Consider the following 18,085-nt stretch of genomic DNA (forward strand, 5'->3'; position numbering starts at 1 on the left):
GGGCCAGTGCCAAGAAACGACGTAAGTCCCAGTCATTATTCTATTTATTTTGTGATGCCAAAGAAAGGTGGGTCCCATCACCCAGTTTTGAACCTCAAGAAGGTGAACAGTTTCACAAGATCCAGCATTTCTGAATGAAAACGTTGCATTCTGTTTTAGCAGAGGTACAACCAGAAGAGTTTTTAACAGCCCTAGATCTCAAGGAGGCGTATTTGCATATTTCCATTTGGCCTCCATACCAGCGTTGTCTGCGCTTTGTGGTGTTGGGTCAGCATTTCCAGTACCAAGCCTTGCCCTTCAGCTTGGCTATGGCTCCCAGAACATTTTCCAAAGTCATGGTGGTGATGGTGGCAGTGTTCCTGTGGAAGGAGCAGATTCGAGTTCACCCCTGTCTGGACAACTGGTTGATAAGAGCTGCATCAGAGGAAGAGTTGTTGCGCCACTGCCAAGGTGATGTGGTCAATTTTCCCAAGAGTCATCTAATGCCGACTCAAACGTTGGAGTTTCTGTGTATCTATGGGTGCACTTCAACATGGTTCAGGGCAGAATCCTTTTGCCAGACCAGATGCTATGCAAGTTCCAGGATCAGATTTGGAGGTTGCTCAGCTCCCCGTGTCCTCACTTGTGGGACTGTGTACATGCCCTGGGTCCCAGGACAGCAACATTGGAGATAGTTCCCTGGTCAAAGACTCAAGTTCAGCCACTCCAATCGCTATTGAGCCAAGGGTCGCCCGTCGTAGCAAGATTACCAGGTATGGTTACACTGGATTTTGCAGGCACGCCCAGCATGTGTTGGTGACTACAGGGCGACACCTTCAGAGGGGCATCCCTTTAGCATCCTCACCATGGATAATGGTAGTAACCAGTGCCAGCCTTGTGGGCTAGGGAGCTCACTGTCTTCAGTACAGTACTCAGGGGTTGATGGACCGTGGCAGAGGTTCCGTGGCCCATAAATCAGTTTTGGAGCTCAGTGCAGTAGCATCCACAATCCTTTGTTAAGAAATACTTCTAGTTACTTACGAGTGTAACTCCATTCACCTCATCCTTATTCAGTTGAAAAATGCCTGCTCTTGTTCTTTTATACCTTTGATGCTTTTAAACACTCTCTATCATAACTCACTTTGCCTGCCCATGGTGTACATTTGTAGATTTTTAAATCTGTCTTCATATACTTTATAATGAAGACTGTTTTATGGTTCTATGTAATAATTTTTTCAGGCTATGAAATTTAAGATTATGCCTACTGTTTCAGAAAACTTTTCTTTGAAACGCATCTACATATTGCACTAAATTCTATAAATGGCGCCTAAAAAGTTGTTACTGGAAAAGTAGCGCTTAGTGCTATTCTATAAATGGCGCTTAAAGTTAAGTACTGTTTATAGAATAGCGCTTAATGCCGGGAACCGGCCTACATTTGGGCACAAACTATTTACACCAAGGAAATTTTGATGTAAATCCCCGCGCCTAATCCACTTTATTCTGTAACATTCATAATTGAAGGAATGCCTCTGATCTGCCCATGACCCTCCCATGGTCCTTCCATGGCCGCGCCTCTTTTTTTGACAGCATGTAATTTTTATGCGCGGATCTCCATGCCTAAATTTATATGCGTAATTTCTAATTAAAGCCAATTAGCACCAATGATAGGGCCCAATTATCAGCGCTAATTGGCTCGTTCAATTAAATCAGGCTGCCCAAATTTGTGAGCACAATTTTTAACAACATTTATAGAATTTGGGGGATTGTTTTTGTAGAATGCTTTATCCTCACATGTCAAAATGGATAAGGTCACAGGAAAAATACTATATTTGTTAGTTATTAATTTTACCTTTTTTGTATAATCATGCTTTCTCTCCCCCCTTCCCCCCCCCCCCCCCCCCCCCGCCCCAGGAGGCAGCTTTTCGAAAAGTTGTTCAGGCAACAATGGTGAGGGATCGTCAGCATGGCCCAGTAGTAGAACTCAACAGAATACAGGTAACATAAGTATTACTAATGATTAACATGTTTAGTTTCAGGATTTTTCATTATTTTTTCCATAATAATTCAAGATTACAGAACAAGAAGTACATGAAGTTAAAGAGAATCATTCCCTGTATATGCTGATATTAAGGGAGAAAGTTACCAATGTGGGCTACCATTAAGAAGAGGTTATTTACTGTTAACCTGGGTCCTTTTACTAAGGTGTACTAATGGATTAAGCATGTGCTAAAGGTTAAGATGCTCATTATATTCCTATTGATGTTCTATCGTTTAGCACATGCTAAATCTGTTAGCACACGTTGTAAAAGGACCCCTTACTTAACTAGTAACCCAGGTTATCAGTAAAATAACATGCCTTAATGGTAGCCCACGTCGATAACTTATTTATTTATTTATGTACTTATTTTGAGTTATTTGACATACCTCTTTTCAGACAGTATCAAAGCCATAAATATAATTAGGCAGAAGATAGGATGGGACATAGCCTCTTGACTAAATTTTGTAATAAGATCCAGGGCAAGTCCCTTCAATTCCTACCCACATTTTTTGGGCTTTGAATGAAAGGCTAGACATACCTTAGAGTTCTTGAAGGATTACTAGTATTTTCTGTTTTGAAAGACATGTTGGAAAGTTGAGAAGTAACATAGTTTATAAACCTGAATACAATACAATAAAACATTTATACTCTGCTGCTTTTCTGTGAAATTCAGTGTGGCTTAAATTTAGGAAGCTGGTCATTACCAGAATCTATATTAAAAATATATATAAATAAGCAAAGATAAAAACAAAATTAATCCAACATATTTTTGAAATAAGAAAGTTTCAAACTTTTTCTAATCTCATATAAGTTTTTTTCTGGCTTTACTGTAGTAGGGAGAGAATTCCAATATAATTAAGTATGATAAGAAAACAATGAGTGCAACATTTGTTTTGATCCAATTCCTTTTGCTGATGGTAAATATAAAATAGAGGAGCTCTTTGTACATAGGAATTTACCTAGTAAAGGCAAATGTATCAGGGAAATTATATAATAGGGGGCTAAACAAGAATGAATTCTGAACACTAATGTGCATATTTTTAATTGGGCTCAAGCTTGAACTGGGAGACAGTGAAATGATCTAAGAAGAGGAGTACTATCAAATTTTTTTGTATTTGTAGCTAATCTGGCAGCAGCATTGTGCTGTTTTGCATTTTTTATATGACATCTAATCCAACTTTGGACGTTTTGCTGAAAATGTCCAAAAATCAAGGGGGGGGGGGGGGGGGGGGGAAATATAGCCATTTTTGAAACAGAAAAGGTCTATCATATTTTTTTTATTCCAAAATGGCTATTTGCTAGATGTTTTGTGCTATGTTGTTTATCTTTTTGGTCCATTTTTGGAAATGAAACATCCAAGTGAAAAACGCACAAAATCAAGCCATTGGAATGTAGGAGGAGCCAGCATTCTTAGTAGTCTGGCCACACAGACATCCCAGGAGAGCTTTGGGGCACCCTAGGGGGCACTGCAGTGGACTTCAAATAAATGCTTACAGGTACACATCTCACTGTTACTCCCTTATCTTGTCTGCTGAGCTCCCCAAAACCCACTATTCCCAACTGTACATCCACTACAATAGGCTTATAGGTGAAGGAGGCATCTATATGTGGGTACAGTGAGTTTTGGAGAGCTCACAGATTCCATCACAAGTGTAACAGGTAGGGGGAAGTATGGGCCTGGGTCCACCTGTCTGCAGTGCACGGTACCCACCACTAAACTACTCCAGGGGACCTGCATGCTGCTCTAATGGACCTGAGGCTGGTAAGTAATGTTTTAAACACATTTTTTGGGGGTGGGAGGGAGTTAGTGACCACTGGGGGGAGTAAGGGGAGGTCATCCCTGATTCCCTCTAGTGGTCATCTGCTCATTTAGGGCACTTTTGTGGCTTATTCGTTAATAAAACAGGTCTAGACCAAAACGTCCAACTTATAGCCGTGAACGTTTTTGTTTTGTTCCATTATAGCTGGAAAACGTCCAAGTGTTAGGAATGCCCAGATCCCACCCTTAACACGCCCCCTTGTGATTTGAACGCACTTCTGGCAGACTTCATATAAAAAGTCTAAAAATTGATTTTGAAAATACCAATTTGGATGTTTTTGTGAGAAAAACGTCCAAATGCAGATTTATGCCACTTTTTGGACGTTTTTAACTTTTGAAAATGAGCCCCATAATAAATTATAGTAATTAGATGTGAGAGTATCAGTGCTTGTACTGTAATTTTAAAGTGGCTAGAAAGGAAGTATTTGCCAATTTGTGTTAGCTGCTTCATTTTATAAGACATCATGGTAATTGGATCTTGAACTTGACTTTCCATTGACTAAATGGCAGGTGACATTTAATGTGAGCAAGTGCAAGGTGATGCATGTGGGAAAAAAGAACCCGAATTATAGCTGCGTCATGCAAGGTTCCACGTTAGGAGTTACAGACCAAGAAAGGGATCTGGGTGTTGTTCTCAATAATACACTGAAACTTTCTGCTCAGTGTGCTGCTGCAGCTAGGAAAGCGAATAGAATGTTGGGTATTATTAGAAAAGGTATGGAAAACAGGTGTGAGGATGTTATAATGCCATTGTATTGCTCCATGGTGTGACCGCACCTTGAGTGTTGTGTTCAATTCTGGTCGCCGCATCTCAAGAAAGATATAGTAGAATTGGAAAAGGTGCAGCGAAGGGCGACTAAAATGATAGCGGGGATGGGACGACTTCCCTATGAAGAAAGACTAAGGAGGCTAGGGCTTTTCAGCTTGGAGAAGAGACGGCTGAGAGGAGACATGATAGAGGCATATAAAATAATGAGTGGAGTGGAACAGGTGGATGTGAAGCGTCTGTTCACGCTTTCCAAAAATACTAGGACTAGGGGGCATGCAATGAAACTACAGTGTAGTAAATTTAAAACAAATCGGAGAAAATGTTTCTTCACCCAACGCATAATTAAACTCTGGAATTCGTTGCCAGAGAACGTGGGGAAGGCGGTTAGCTTGGCAGCGTTTAAAAAGGGGTTAGACAGTTTCCTAAAGGCCAAGTCCATAAACCACTACTAAATGGACTTGGGAAAAATCCACAATTCCAGGAATAACATGTATAGAATGTTTGTACGTTTGGGAAGCTTGCCAGGTGCCCTTGGCCTGGATTGGCCGCTGTCGTGGACAGGATGCTGGGCTCGATGGACCCTTGGTCTTTTCCCAGTGTGGCATTACTTATGTACTTATGATTTGAATCTAAGAGAATTCCCAGTATCTTCAAGGCAGAATCTAAGATCAATACATTTCCATGAATTGTTATTTTATCATTCCTTGCCATTAATGATGGAAGACCTAGTCTACTCATCTTTATCTTATCCTTATTCAACATTAGGCAGTTTGTAGTGGCCTACTACTCTATTATAGCAAAGCAACTTTGAATAGTTGCTATTGTTTCATCCCAGTTTTTAGTTAACTGAATTAAAATTGTTAATCATCTGCATATGAGTAAAAATAAACTTTTTATTTTGATAAGAGTTCCCTAATGTAGACATCAGAATATTAAATAGAATTGTGAGGGACCCCATAATTTACTTTACAGAGGCCAGATATCATTCTTATCATCTTCACCATGTAGGTTCTATGATTATATCATCTGCATATGAGTAAAATAAATTTATTATTTGAAAAAAGAGTTCCCTAATGTAGACATCAGAATATTAAATAGAATTGTGAGGGACCCCATAATTTACTTTACAGAGGCCAGATATCGTTCTTATCATCTTCACCATATAGGTTCTATGAGTCAAGAGTCCTTCAAACCAGTTAAGAACAGTATTTGCAATTCATTTTTCAGCTAAGTGCAATAGTGGTCCACAAGATCAAAAGCAGTTGCTAAATCAAATTGCAACAGCAATGTCTGAGAGCCTCTAGATAAGTAATATCTGATTTCTGCTGTTAGAGCTCCCAACATGGTTTTTTGTACTATAACCTCTTTTAAAACCAGATTGGGTTTCATCTAAGATTCCATGTGTTTCCAGGTAATCTGCAAGCTGTATGCATACCAAACCCTCAGCGAGTCAACATGATACTGCCTAGTAAAATGTGAAATTGTTCTGAGTGTAGTAACTTTTCCATCAAGGTGAGCAGTATTTATAGTAAGGCTTGGTGGTGCATTCTTAAAAAGATAGGTTGGACAGGTACTCAAGAAAAGTTCACAGCAAAAGTTTATTATTCAAAAAAATGGACTCGACATTTTCCAGGTCTTGTTAAGCAAACCCCAACATTGGGAGAAGACTTTTCCTAAAGAATCAACAGCAGTGTGCCATACAGGGACTCCTGAGGCAGGCCAGAGTGGCCGAAACACGATTCATGTCAAGTCTATTTTTTTTGAATAATAAACTCTTGCTGTGAACTTTTCTTGAGTCCAGTAGAAGTTTGATTGGCATCATCTATTTTGTCAGCTTCGCTGTGCCCTTCTTTGATTGGGAGCCAGTGTAGGTTTTTTCGCGGAGGGGTTGCTTTGAAATCACGTTTTTCCAAAATAAGTCTAGCTGCCGTGTTTTGAGCGGTTCTGAAGTTTTTTTTAATGTTTGTTCTTTGCATCCCGCATAAATTCCATTGCAGCAGTCTAAATGGCTTAGTACCATTGATTGTATCAGGTTGCAAAATGTCTCCCTCGGGAAAAATTGTTTCACGCGTTTGAGTTTCCACATTGAGTGGAACATTTTCTTTGTTGTGGATTTCACTTGGCTCTCTAGTGTTAAGATTGCGGCCCAATGTAATGCCGAGGATTTTCAGGCTGTCTGAGATAGGGAGGGTGTAATCTGGGGTATTGATAATTGTGGGGTTGTCCGCACTGTGTTGGGATGGGAGGATAAGACAGTGTGTTTTTTCTTTGTTGAATTCTAGTTGAAATGCATTTGCCCAAGAGTCCATTATGTTCAAGCTGATCTTGATTTCGTTAGTGATTTCTGTCAGTTTAGATTTATAAGGAATGTATATTGTGACATTGTCTGCATAGATGAAAGGGTTAAGGACTTGACTAGTGGGGTCATCATTAGGTTGAAGAGGAATGGTGATAGCGGTGATCCTTGTGGTACTCCGCAGTCTGCTTTCCACGGTGATGATATGTTTGAGTTTGATTTTACTTGGTATGTTCTTGTAGTTAGGAAACCCTTGATCCAGCTAAGTATGTTTCCACCAATCCCGAACTTATCTGGTACTCTTATTAATATATTGTGGTTTACCATGTTGAATGCACTAGACATATCGAATTGGAGGAGGAGGGTACTTTTGCCTATTGCTATTTCCTGCTTGAATTTGGCTAGGAGAGTGAGTAGTACTGTTTCTGAGCTGTGGAGGGGGCGAAAACCTGACTGTGATTCGTGTAATATTGAGAATTTGTTTATATATTCTGTAAGTTGTTTGGCTACCATGCTTTCCATCAGTTTGACTGACAACGGAATGGATGCTACTGGACGGTAGTTAGTGATTTCATTTGTTTTTTTCTTGGTGTCTTTTGGTATCGGGGTGAGTAGGATATTGCCATTTTCCTTAGGGAAGAGACCTTGCTGTAGCATGTAATTTAGGTGGGATGTGAGGTGTGCTATGAAGCGATCAGGGGCGGATTTCATTAGGTAGTTGGGGCAGGTATCTAGGTTACAGTGAGTGTTGGAGAACCTGCTGATCGCCCGTGCAATTGTATCGACGGTGAGGAGGGCAAAATTTATCCAGGTTCAGTCAGCCGGGTATTCTCCAGTGGTTGGGCCCAACTCGTTAAGGAAGTTTTCGATGTCAGTGTTGTCCTGAGGTAGCGTGTTGCGTAGGTTTACAATTTTTTCATTGAAATACTTAGCAAGTTCATCTGCAGATGGGATGTCTGTATTCGATGTGGTGATCAGGTTGGTGTCTAGGAGTTTGTTCACGAGTTGGTATAATTTCTTCGTGTCTTTGTAATATGTCCCACTGGTCCAAAGTAATTCTGGCTCACTCTGGAAGAAAGAGAGAAAACCGACCACCGATCTGCTCTCTTCCCGAGTGGACCTGCGCCCCATCATTGGGAGGATAGAGTCAGAGCCCCCTGATGAGAGGGGGTCCAGCCAGACGCTTCTTGTTGCAAAAGGAAGAACGCTGCCCAAAACGAGAACGCTGGAAGGCTGCGTTGGAGTGCCCCGGGTGATACCATCGCGACTCCCTGAACCGTGACCTCGAAGCTCCCTGCCTGGGCGTAGACCTTGGTTCTATCCTCTGGGAGACGGTGAGATTTGGAATCCCCCAAATCTTTAACAATCTTTTCTAGGTCTTCCCCAAAAAGCAATTTCCCTCGGAAAGGCAATTTAATAAGCAGCTGCTTAGAGGCCATATCCGCGGCCCAATGATGGAGCCACAGAAGACGTCGCAAGGAAACGGTCAAGGCCATGAGTTTGGCCGAAGCACGGACCAAATCATACAAGGCATCCACCAAGTACGCAGCCCAATATCCATCAGGGGCAATTGAGGAGCGTCCGACATATCCGTCTGTCTTGCATATCCTTGAGAACCACACCACCTTCCACTGGAAGAGTAGTCTTTTTAGTGACCGCCGTCACCAGAGCATCCACCCTAGGCAGAACAAACTTCTCTAAATGATCCGCTGAAACCGGATACAGCCGGGCCATAGCCCTGGCCACTTTCAGCCCCCCCCCCCCCCCCCCCCATCCAGATCCGCCCACTGGGCCGAAATCAACTCTTCAATAGCTTCATGTACCGGAAAGGCCTTAGAAGGTCGTCTGGTACTAGCCATCTTGGGGTTGACCGCCTGAGAAGCCGCAACCTCAGGGTTCTCTATATTCAGGGCTTCCAGCGCCTGAGAGATAAAGGAGGACAACTCCTCCTTATGGAAATCCTTACGACGGAAGAGTCAGGTTGGTCAGTGAGGACACCGTCCTCCATGTCCTCTACCCCCATCTGCTCCGAGAGAGCCACCACGGAGGGAGCTGCAGGCGACTGTATGCAGGATTCCTCCTCAGACCCCAAAGAAAGCCTAGGCTTTTTAAGGGAGGAGAAATTCTCTGGGGAAAAACCCAAAATCTCTTGGTTACCCCCCCACACCCCCTGAGAGGATCAAAGGTCGAAGTTGTCGTAGCCACGTGAGGGGGGGCAAGGCCCTTTTCAACAAAAACGCCTGATGGAGTAGCAAAATAAACTCTGGCGAAAACCCCTCCCCCGCAACGGAGGAGGTCGCAGCCATGGCACCTGCACCACCACCCACAGTGCCTGACGCCCCCCCCCCCCTAACTCCCCTACCAGCAGAGAAGAAGCTTTGCCCAAAACTGCTACTGGAGCCGGCTCCGTGAACGATCGCAAAATGGCGCGCGAATCGCCAGGCTCCGGGCGGGAAAGCACGCTCTCAGGGGGGGCACCACTCGGTCAAGTCCCGCAAAATCAGCGCACCCCACGCTGCAAAGGCCCGCCGCAGAACGCAGTTTCCCGCATCAGGAACAGCGTTTTACCGCCTCCGCTGCCAACGCCCACCCCCGAACAAGAACCCAGCAGGACTTACCCTGGACCGGGAAAGCGCGGGAACTGACAGCTGAGCCGAAGAAAAAAACCTCTCCGACTCCACTTCGAGGCAGGCTCAGACAAGCAGGCAACAGAAAACAGGACTCGGACAGCAGTGTAACAAACCTGCTCTCAAGAAAAACACACTTCCCTGTGCTTCTGTTTCTCTTTTAAACAAATTCTATGGTTCTCTTTTTTTTTTTTTTTTTTAGTGAGGAGGCAGAAACAAACAGGGAAGCAAAGGAACAGCAAAAGCCTGTTCAGAGGGAAATTGAGGTGCAGCAGGGACCCGGGCAACTGCGTATGCTACCAAAGGGGACACCACCAGTCAGCCACCCCCGGCTCAAACTGGCCACCGGCCCAGAGCTGGAGAAAAGCCGTCCACCACCTGTTGAGCGAGAGACATACTAACTGAGGAAGGAGCTTGGCCGTCTGGCATCACTGCCTTTAGTTTGTTTATCTCTATCTCCACCTGCTGGTAGGCGGACTTAACCCACTAGTTCCTGGATTAAAGGAAAGAAAATTATCAGGTAAGACATAATTTTACCATCTGCCTAATTGTTTAAAAATGTATTTGTAAGTTATGTCCCTTTTAGTTTGCCTAATTGCATGATTAGTGGCAGCTACTTTTTTAATGTTCTGATATTCACTTTGCAGGTAAAACGTTCCAGAAGTAAAGGTGGCTTAGCAGGGCCTGATGGCACAAAATCTGTATTTGGTCAGATGTGTGCCAAAATGAGTTCCTTCAGTCCAGACAGCCTTCTTCTGCCTCATCGTGTATGGAAAGTCAAGTTTGTCGGTAAATTTTTAATGCAAATTTATCCCCAGGTTGTTCTTCCTTTTTGTCTTCCATTTTTGTCCCTCACTAAAACTCTCAGTTTATTCTTTTTATTGTCCTTGATTGATTCTGTTGTCCCTTTCATTCCCCCCCCCCCCCCCCCCCCCCCCCCCCCCCCCCCCCCCCCCCACATACTATGCCATTCAGAATCTGCTGATATTTTAAATCACCATGATGGCCCTGCATCAAAAGTTGATCTATCAAAAAACAGACTGAACAAATAAATAAGTTTGTATAAGGTATCTTAAGTTAAATAAATTTGAAAGCAACCAATCTGATCACTTAGTAGACCTTTCTCCATATCATATCATGCCCTGAATGCCATTGATTGACCCCCAGCAAAAAGCCCAGGGCTGCCCACTGGTAGGGGCTACCTGCTGTTGAGCCAGTGCTATTATCTCAGGTTCCCTTCTCTCAACCTCCAGCTCCCACAGTCCAGCAGCTCTCTTTTCCTTTGATTCCCCCCCCCCCCCCCCCAATAGGTATGACATATTTCCCTCTGCCTGCACCCAAATGCTCTAAATTCATCATAGGTCACTGGCAGAAGCAGCAATGAAGACAGGCTGCCTCCAAACAGCCCTGAAGCCTTCTCTCTGTCACAACTTCCTCTGGGTTGAATGTGATAGAGGGAAGGCTGCAGGGCTGGCTAGAGACAGCCTGTCTTCATCGCTGCTGCTGGTGAACGACTGTGAGTTTGGAGATGCAGGACCCATGGTGGGGTGGGGGGGAGGGAGAGATGCTTGACCGTTGGGGGGAGAGGGGGAGAAATGCTAGACCTGTGGGGAGAGACAAGATAGAGAGACCAGACTGGGGAGGGGGGAAGAGATGCTAAATTGGGGAGAAGTAGGGAAAGAGAGAGTAATTGGGGCTGGATGCTGGACCAGTGAAAGAAGGAAGGGGGGGGGGGGAGAGAGAAATAGAGATGCTAGGATGGGGGGTGTAGAATGGAGGGAAGAGAGAGGGGAGAAGCTGGACATTGGGAGGGACAGGTATATAGAGAAGGGATTATGGGCATGAAGGAAGCATAAGAACAGGGACACAGTTGAGATGCTGGACACAATTGGAGAGATAAGGACACTGAGGGAAGATTCTGTACAGGGCACAGTAAGGATTCAGAGAGGAAATGATGAGGATAGGGACAGGGACATGAAGGTGAGATTCTGGACAGGACGGAAAGGTATGCAGAGGGAAGATGGATGGTACACAAGAAGAGAAAAGACAGGTTAAATAGACCAGAGACCCTGCAAAGACTTTAAAAAACAGAGAAAGATCCTGGGTCTGAAGCGACTGGGAAAATAAAAATATTTAGACAACAAAGGTAGAAAAAGCATTTTCTTTAGAATGTATTAATTGAAATATGTCAGCTTTGGGAAGTGTGTATCTCTGATATCTTGTATTTCAGTTTCTATTTTATTAGTATTCTAGTACAAGTAGAGTCTGGCTTCTTCAGGTCTCCAGTTCATTGTTTTGCTTTTATTTCTCTATTACTGATTTGTGGTCCCTTGTTTCATATTTGTGGAGTGTCAGTGTTTTTTGGTTGTGACCAAGGTGTGGTATTCTGCTAGCATATAGTTTCTATGTAGAAATCTATATAGTTTTTTCTCACTAGGTTTTATATTGGTGTTTTAGAGCCCAGTTTAATATTTATAGTGCTGCCTTGAGGTTTTGCTCTGATATTCCTGGGAGTTAGTGCTGTTGCAATATGGTAAAGTCCTGAGTGTGTTTTTGAATGAGTTTGTGCGTAGTGTTTTGCAGTGGAGAAATTGTTTATTGACTTCACTGAGGTAATATCAAAACTTTAATTTAATTTTAGTTTGTCATAACGTCAGGCAGGATGTTAAAAAATTGTGCAGGATCTGATTTATGTTGAGGTGGTTGTCTTTATAGCAGCCTCATGTCTGATCAGGTTTAAATTATGAGATTCTGCCCCTTGAGGGATCTTTAATACAGTTGAATAGTTTCCATAGATGTGCATGTGGTTTAGTGTTGGTTAGTGCTGATGCAGAAATCCATTTTAGGTGTACATGAAGTCATTATTTGTCAAGTACATAGGATCTCTAAGGGAGAGGAAGGGATAGTAGATGGCATGGATGGGCAGATTGGATAGGCCATATACCACCTTTTATCCTGCCAGGAATGGCCCTGGCCAGTTAAATGGTACTTAGCCGGCTATGTAGGCTGAATGTTAGTGCTTAGTAGCTAGCTGGCTATGTCACGAGACGATATTCAGTGTCTGGCCGGCTATGTTTGGCGGCCCAATATGGCCACATCAGTATGCGAAATATCTTTGACCAGTTACAATTTAATTGGCCTACGCTGAATATCAGCTTTGCTGAATAATTTCAAACTGGCCAAAAAGAAACCAGATATTGAATGCCAGTCACCAGAAACAGCCCAGCATTGACTATCCGGACTCAGTGCCGACCGCAGGAGGCAGCCCAGCTACATCCCACAGTCTGAATTTTGGGCCCATGGTCTGGTCTTTATCTGCCTTCATTTTTCTTTGTTTCTATGTAATAAGACTAGGTAGCAGCTCTTCCTCAAACTTCCGTCTTTCCAATACCATGCCAAATTTATACTCCAAATGCACCACGAGAAAAACCTTACTCATTGGGGTGGTAAATACTGCTACTACTACTTATCATTTCTATAGCGCTACTAGACATACGCAGTATTGTACACTGGATATAAAGAGACAGTCCCTGCTCGACAGATCTTACAATCTAATTAGGACAGACAAACAGGAAAAATAAGGGAATTACTAAGGTGGGAATGATAAAACATGGGTACTGAACAAGTGAGTAAGGGTTAGGAGTTAAAAGCAGTATCAAAAAGGTGGGCTTTTAGCCTAGATTTGAAGACGGCCAGAGATAGAGATGGAGCTAGATGTACCGGCTCAGGAAGTCTATTCCAGGCATATGGTGCAACAAGATAAAAGGAACGGATTCGGGAGTTATTGGTGGAGGAGAAGGGTGCAGATAAGAGAGATTCCATATCATCAAGCTGATCAATCCATAGACTGGTGGGTTGTGTCCATCTACCAGCAGGTGGAGATAGAGAGCAAACTTTTGCCTCCCTATATGTGGTCATGTGCTGCCGGAAACTCCTCAGTATGTTCTCTATCTCAGCAGGTGGTGGTCACACACAGCAGCAGCTCTGGCTAGGCCTCCAAGCCTAATCCTTAGGTTTTGTTGAGGCCTGGGGTTGAGGGCTCTTTTGAGCAAGTGCAAACCTGGTGGTGCCAGGTCCCTCCTTTTCTCCCCCCTCCTGCTGGCTCCGTTTAAAAAAAAAAAAAAAAAAAAATTTTTAAACGTCTTTAAAGGCGTTTAATTCGACGTTTCTTTAAACGTTCATTGCAGCTACTCACTGGGACACCAGTTCGTTACAGCTCGGAGCGGCAAGCAGGTAATTTTACCTTTTTATAGCGGGCAGGGGGTTCCCCTATTCTTCTCCTCGTGGCAATGGCGTCGGAGGGCGAGGGCGCATAGGGTTGCTCCCCGGATCGCTGGAGCGCTTCTAGAGGGGATGCGGGGGTTTTACAACCTGATTCGCCCTTGATGGGTGCTAGTTTAGTGACCGATGAATGTCCCGGTCGTTCCTCCGGCATGGCGGTTTTTTCCCGCCATAAACGCCCATCCCCCGCTCCTCGCCTCCGCCATCTTGGCCGGCCACGCGGCTCGGACAGCTTCTTCGGGGCCGCCCTTGAGGTTGGAGACATTAATGCCATGAACGCCCTTAATTTGGGCGACGGCACAAAAGCGGCTAAAGTTAAGCGCCGTTCTTCCCGCGCGGCTCCTTCACGGAGTTTCGCGCAGGACGCCATTTTGGATGCGCAGCATGTCTCTCCCCCGCTATTGCGAGCGCCGGTTGAGAGTGCGTCTAGGGCTGTTGCCCAGGCTGCGGAAGTGCACAGTCTGGGGGGTTTCTCCCCCGAGTTTGTTTTGCTGCTGCATCAGGCTTTCCTCATGCAAAACGCTGCCCCTGCTCCCTCTTCTGATAAAGAGGTTGAGATTCCCAGAGGTAAACGCCCTCGGGTTGATTTCCAGGCCTTGGAGGACTTTTGTCTCCTCCGATGTAGATGAGGGCAGCGTGTCTGAGGTCTCCCAACGATCCTTTGCGGATTCCTTGGAGGAGATAGATCCCCGCTCGGATGGAGCGGATGACCCCTCTGCAGCGCGGCTTTTTAGCCCAGAGGATTTGCCCAACCTGTTGTTACAGGCCATGGACACTTTGAAGATTTCCTCTCCGGAGGACGTCTCTCCCTCAGCCCCTGTTGGCTCTGCCATTATGCTGGGGACGAAGCGCCCGCCTAGAACCTTCCACGTGCATGATGCCATGCACACCTTAATTGCGGCTCAATGGGATGTCCCGGAAACGAGCCTTAAAGTGGCTAGGGCTATGTCCCGCCTCTATCCTTTGGCTGTGAGTGAACGTGAGGCCTATCTGTGGCCTACCGTGGATTCTTTAATCACTGCGGTGACTAAGAAAACGGCGTTGCCGGTGGAAGGTGGCACGGCCCTAAAGGACGCCCAAGACAGAAGATTGGAGGCGGCCTTAAGGTCGTCCTTTGAGGCAGCTGCTTTAAGTTTGCAGGCCTCAGTTTGCGGCTCCTATGTGGCCAGGGCGTGCCGGTGTATGGTGCAGCGGGCTTCCCCCTCGGATCATTCCTTGAGGGCTGATTGGCCGGCCCTGGAATCGGGCTTAGCCTATTTGGCAGACTTGCTGTATGATGTCTGGAGAGCCTCAGCTAAAGGCATGGCTCAGACAGTCTCTGCGCGGCGGTGGCTTTGGCTGAAACATTGGTCTGCTGACCACGCCTCTAAATCCCGCCTGGCTAGATTGCCTTTTAAAGGCAAGCTGCTCTTTGGGGTCGAGCTGGACAAAATCGTGACCGATCTCGGCACGTCTAAGGGCAAGAAATTACCAGAGGTCAGGGCTCGGGTTAGTACTCGTCCCAATACCTCCAGAGGACGGTTGCAGGAAGCCCATCGGTACCGCCCGGGCAAGTCGGGTTCCTCTGCCCCTCTTCCTTCAAGAGGAATTTCTCCCCCAAGCAGCATTCCTTTCGCAGAGACCGCCGTCCCGGAGGTGCTCCCTCCGGTCCTCCCCCAGGGTCTCGTACCCAATGACGGGGCCTTGGTCCACGCCCCAGTGCAGATTGGAGGACGGCTGTCCTCGTTTCTGGGTGAGTGGACCACTATAACTTCAGACGCGTGGGTGCTGGAAGTCATCAGAGACGGCTACAAGCTAGAGTTCTGCCAACCCTTAAGAGACGGGTTTGTACTCTCTCCCTGCAAGTCTCCGGTCAAGCTGTGGTAGTGCAGCAGACCTTGGACAACCTGATCCGCCTGGGTGCGGTCGTTCCGGTGCCAAAAAAAAATCAGATTGGCAAGGGACGTTACTCCATCTACTTTGTGGTTCCAAAGAAAGGAGGTTCTGTCCGGCCTATCCTCGACCTCAAAGGGGTCAATCGGGCCTGGAAAGTGAGGCACTTTCGCATGGAGACTCTCCGCTCTGTTATAGCGGCAGTGAAGGCAGGAGAGTTCTTGGCTTCCTTGGACATCAAGGAAGCGTACCTGCATATTCCCATCTGGCCTCCTCTCCAACGCTTTCTGCGTTTTACAGTCCTGAGACGACACTTCCAGTTCAGAGCCCTCCCTTTCGGGTTGGCTACTGCTCCGCGGACCTTTTCCAAAGTAATGGGGGTCATAGCGGCCTTCCTGCTAAAGGAAGGAGTACAAGTCCATCCTTATCTGGACGACTGGTTGATCCGAGCCCCCTCTTATGCAGAGTGCGGCAAAGCTATGGACCGGGTAGTTGCTCTTTTGAGCTCCCTGGGATGGATCATCAACTGGAAGAAGAGCCAGCTGCGCCCGACTCAGTCCCTGGTGTATCTGGGAGTTCGATTCGACACCCAAGTGGGCAGAGTGTTCCTGCCAGACAATCGGATTGTCAAGCTTCAGGCTCAGGTGGACTAGTTCCTAGTAGCCTCTCCTATTCGGGCTTGGGACTACGTGCAGCTGTTGGGCTCTATGACGGCCACGATGGAAGTAGTGCCCTGGGCCAGGGCTCATATGAGACCACTACAGCTATCTCTGCTGCTGCGCTGGACTCCGATGTCGGAGGATTATGCTGTGCGCCTTCCCGTGGACCCAGCAGTGCGCAAGGCGCTGAGCTGGTGGACGCAGACAGACAAGTTGTCTGCAGGATTGCCTCTGGTGACCCCGGAGTGGATTGTCGTCACAACAGACGCCTCTTTGATGGGCTGGGGAGCCCACTGCTTGGGAAGGACAGCGCAGGGGCTCTAGTCTCCTGCAGAGGCAAGTGGTCTATCAACCTCCTGGAACTCAGAGCCATTCGGGTGGTGTTATTGGAGTTCATCCCGGTACTGGTGTGAAGCCTGTACGGGTCCTGTCGGACAATGCCACGGCTGTGGCCTATATCAACCGCCAGGGAGGTACCAAAAGCGCCCCTCTAGCCAAGGAGGCTATGAGTCTTTGCCAGTGGGCGGAAGCGAACCTGGAGCAGCTTTCAGCGGCCCACATTGCCGGAGTCATGAATGTCAAGGCGGACTTTCTCAGTCGCCATACCTTGGAGCCGGAGAGTGGCAACTATCTGCTCAGGCGTTCTTGGACATCACGAAGCGCTGGGGCCAGCCGAGCCTAGATCTGATGGCGTCATCGGCCAATGGCCAAGTGTCGCGCTTTTTCAGCAGAGGACGGGACCCTCGATCCCTGGGAGTAGATGCTCTTCTCCAACAGTGGCCGACACAAGAGCTCCTCTATGTGTTCCCGCCCTGGCCCATGTTGGGCAGGGTGCTAGACCGGGTGGCAAAGCATCCCGGCAGGGTAATCCTGGTGGGTCCGGATTGGCCCGGACGTCCCTGGTATGCGGACTTGTTCAGGCTCTCAGTCGACGATCCTCTGCGGCTGTCAGTGGAGCAGGGCCTGTTACATCAGGGTCCCGTGGTGATGGAGGATCCCTCTCCCTTTGGTCTTACGGCCTGGCTATTGAGCGGCAGCGTCTGAGGAAGAAGGGCTTCTCAGACAAGGTCATCGCCACTATGCTGAGAGCGAGGGAAGCGCTCTACTTCTACTGCTTACGCCAGGGTTTGGCGTATCTTTGCAGCATGGTGTGAAGCAGGCTCACTTTCTCCCTTCACTGCTCCAATTTCTTCAGTGTTGGCGTTCCTGCAAGAAGGTCTGGAGAAAGGCCTGTCGCTCAGTTCCCTTAAAGTCCAGGTAGCGGCTCTGGCTTGCTTCAGGGGCCGCCTGAAGGGTGCTTCCCTGGCTTCGCAGCCAGATGTGGTGCGCTTTCTCAAGGGAGTTAATCACCTGCGCCCTCCTCTGCACTCAGTGGTGCCTGCGTGGAATCTCAACCTGGTGCTAAGAGCATTGCAGAAGCCGCCTTTGGAACCCTTGTCGAGGGCATCTCTGAAAGACCTGACGTTGAAAGCAGTCTTTTTGGTGGCTATCACTTCAGCCAGAAGAGTTTCCGAGCTCCAGGCGCTCTCATGTCGAGAGCCTTTTCTGCAGTTCACTGAGGCAGGAGTGACTATTCGCACAGTGCCTTCCTTCCTGCCCAAGATTGGTTCTCGCTTCCATGTGAATCAGCAGCTCTGTCTCCCTTCCTTCGTAGGGAGGACTACCCAGAGGAGTACTCCGCTCTTGAATATCTGGATGTGAGACGAGTCATCATCAGATACTTGGAAGTGACCAATGATTTCCGG

General features: G+C 46.6%; 1 protein-coding gene across 1 annotated transcript in view; it reads left to right on the top strand.

Annotated features, from left to right (window-relative positions):
* Nucleotides 1-18,085, top strand: part of HERC2 (HECT and RLD domain containing E3 ubiquitin protein ligase 2) — a 921,269-nt gene that overhangs the window by 844,336 nt on the left and 58,848 nt on the right. Inside the window, 2 exon segments of the mRNA XM_030201308.1 lie at nucleotides 1,891-1,974; nucleotides 10,176-10,317. Of these exon segments, the coding sequence (XP_030057168.1) occupies nucleotides 1,891-1,974; nucleotides 10,176-10,317 (226 nt within the window).

The sequence above is a fragment of the Microcaecilia unicolor genome, chromosome 4 (genome assembly GCF_901765095.1).
Source record: "Microcaecilia unicolor chromosome 4, aMicUni1.1, whole genome shotgun sequence".
Lineage (NCBI taxonomy): Eukaryota > Metazoa > Chordata > Amphibia > Gymnophiona > Siphonopidae > Microcaecilia > Microcaecilia unicolor.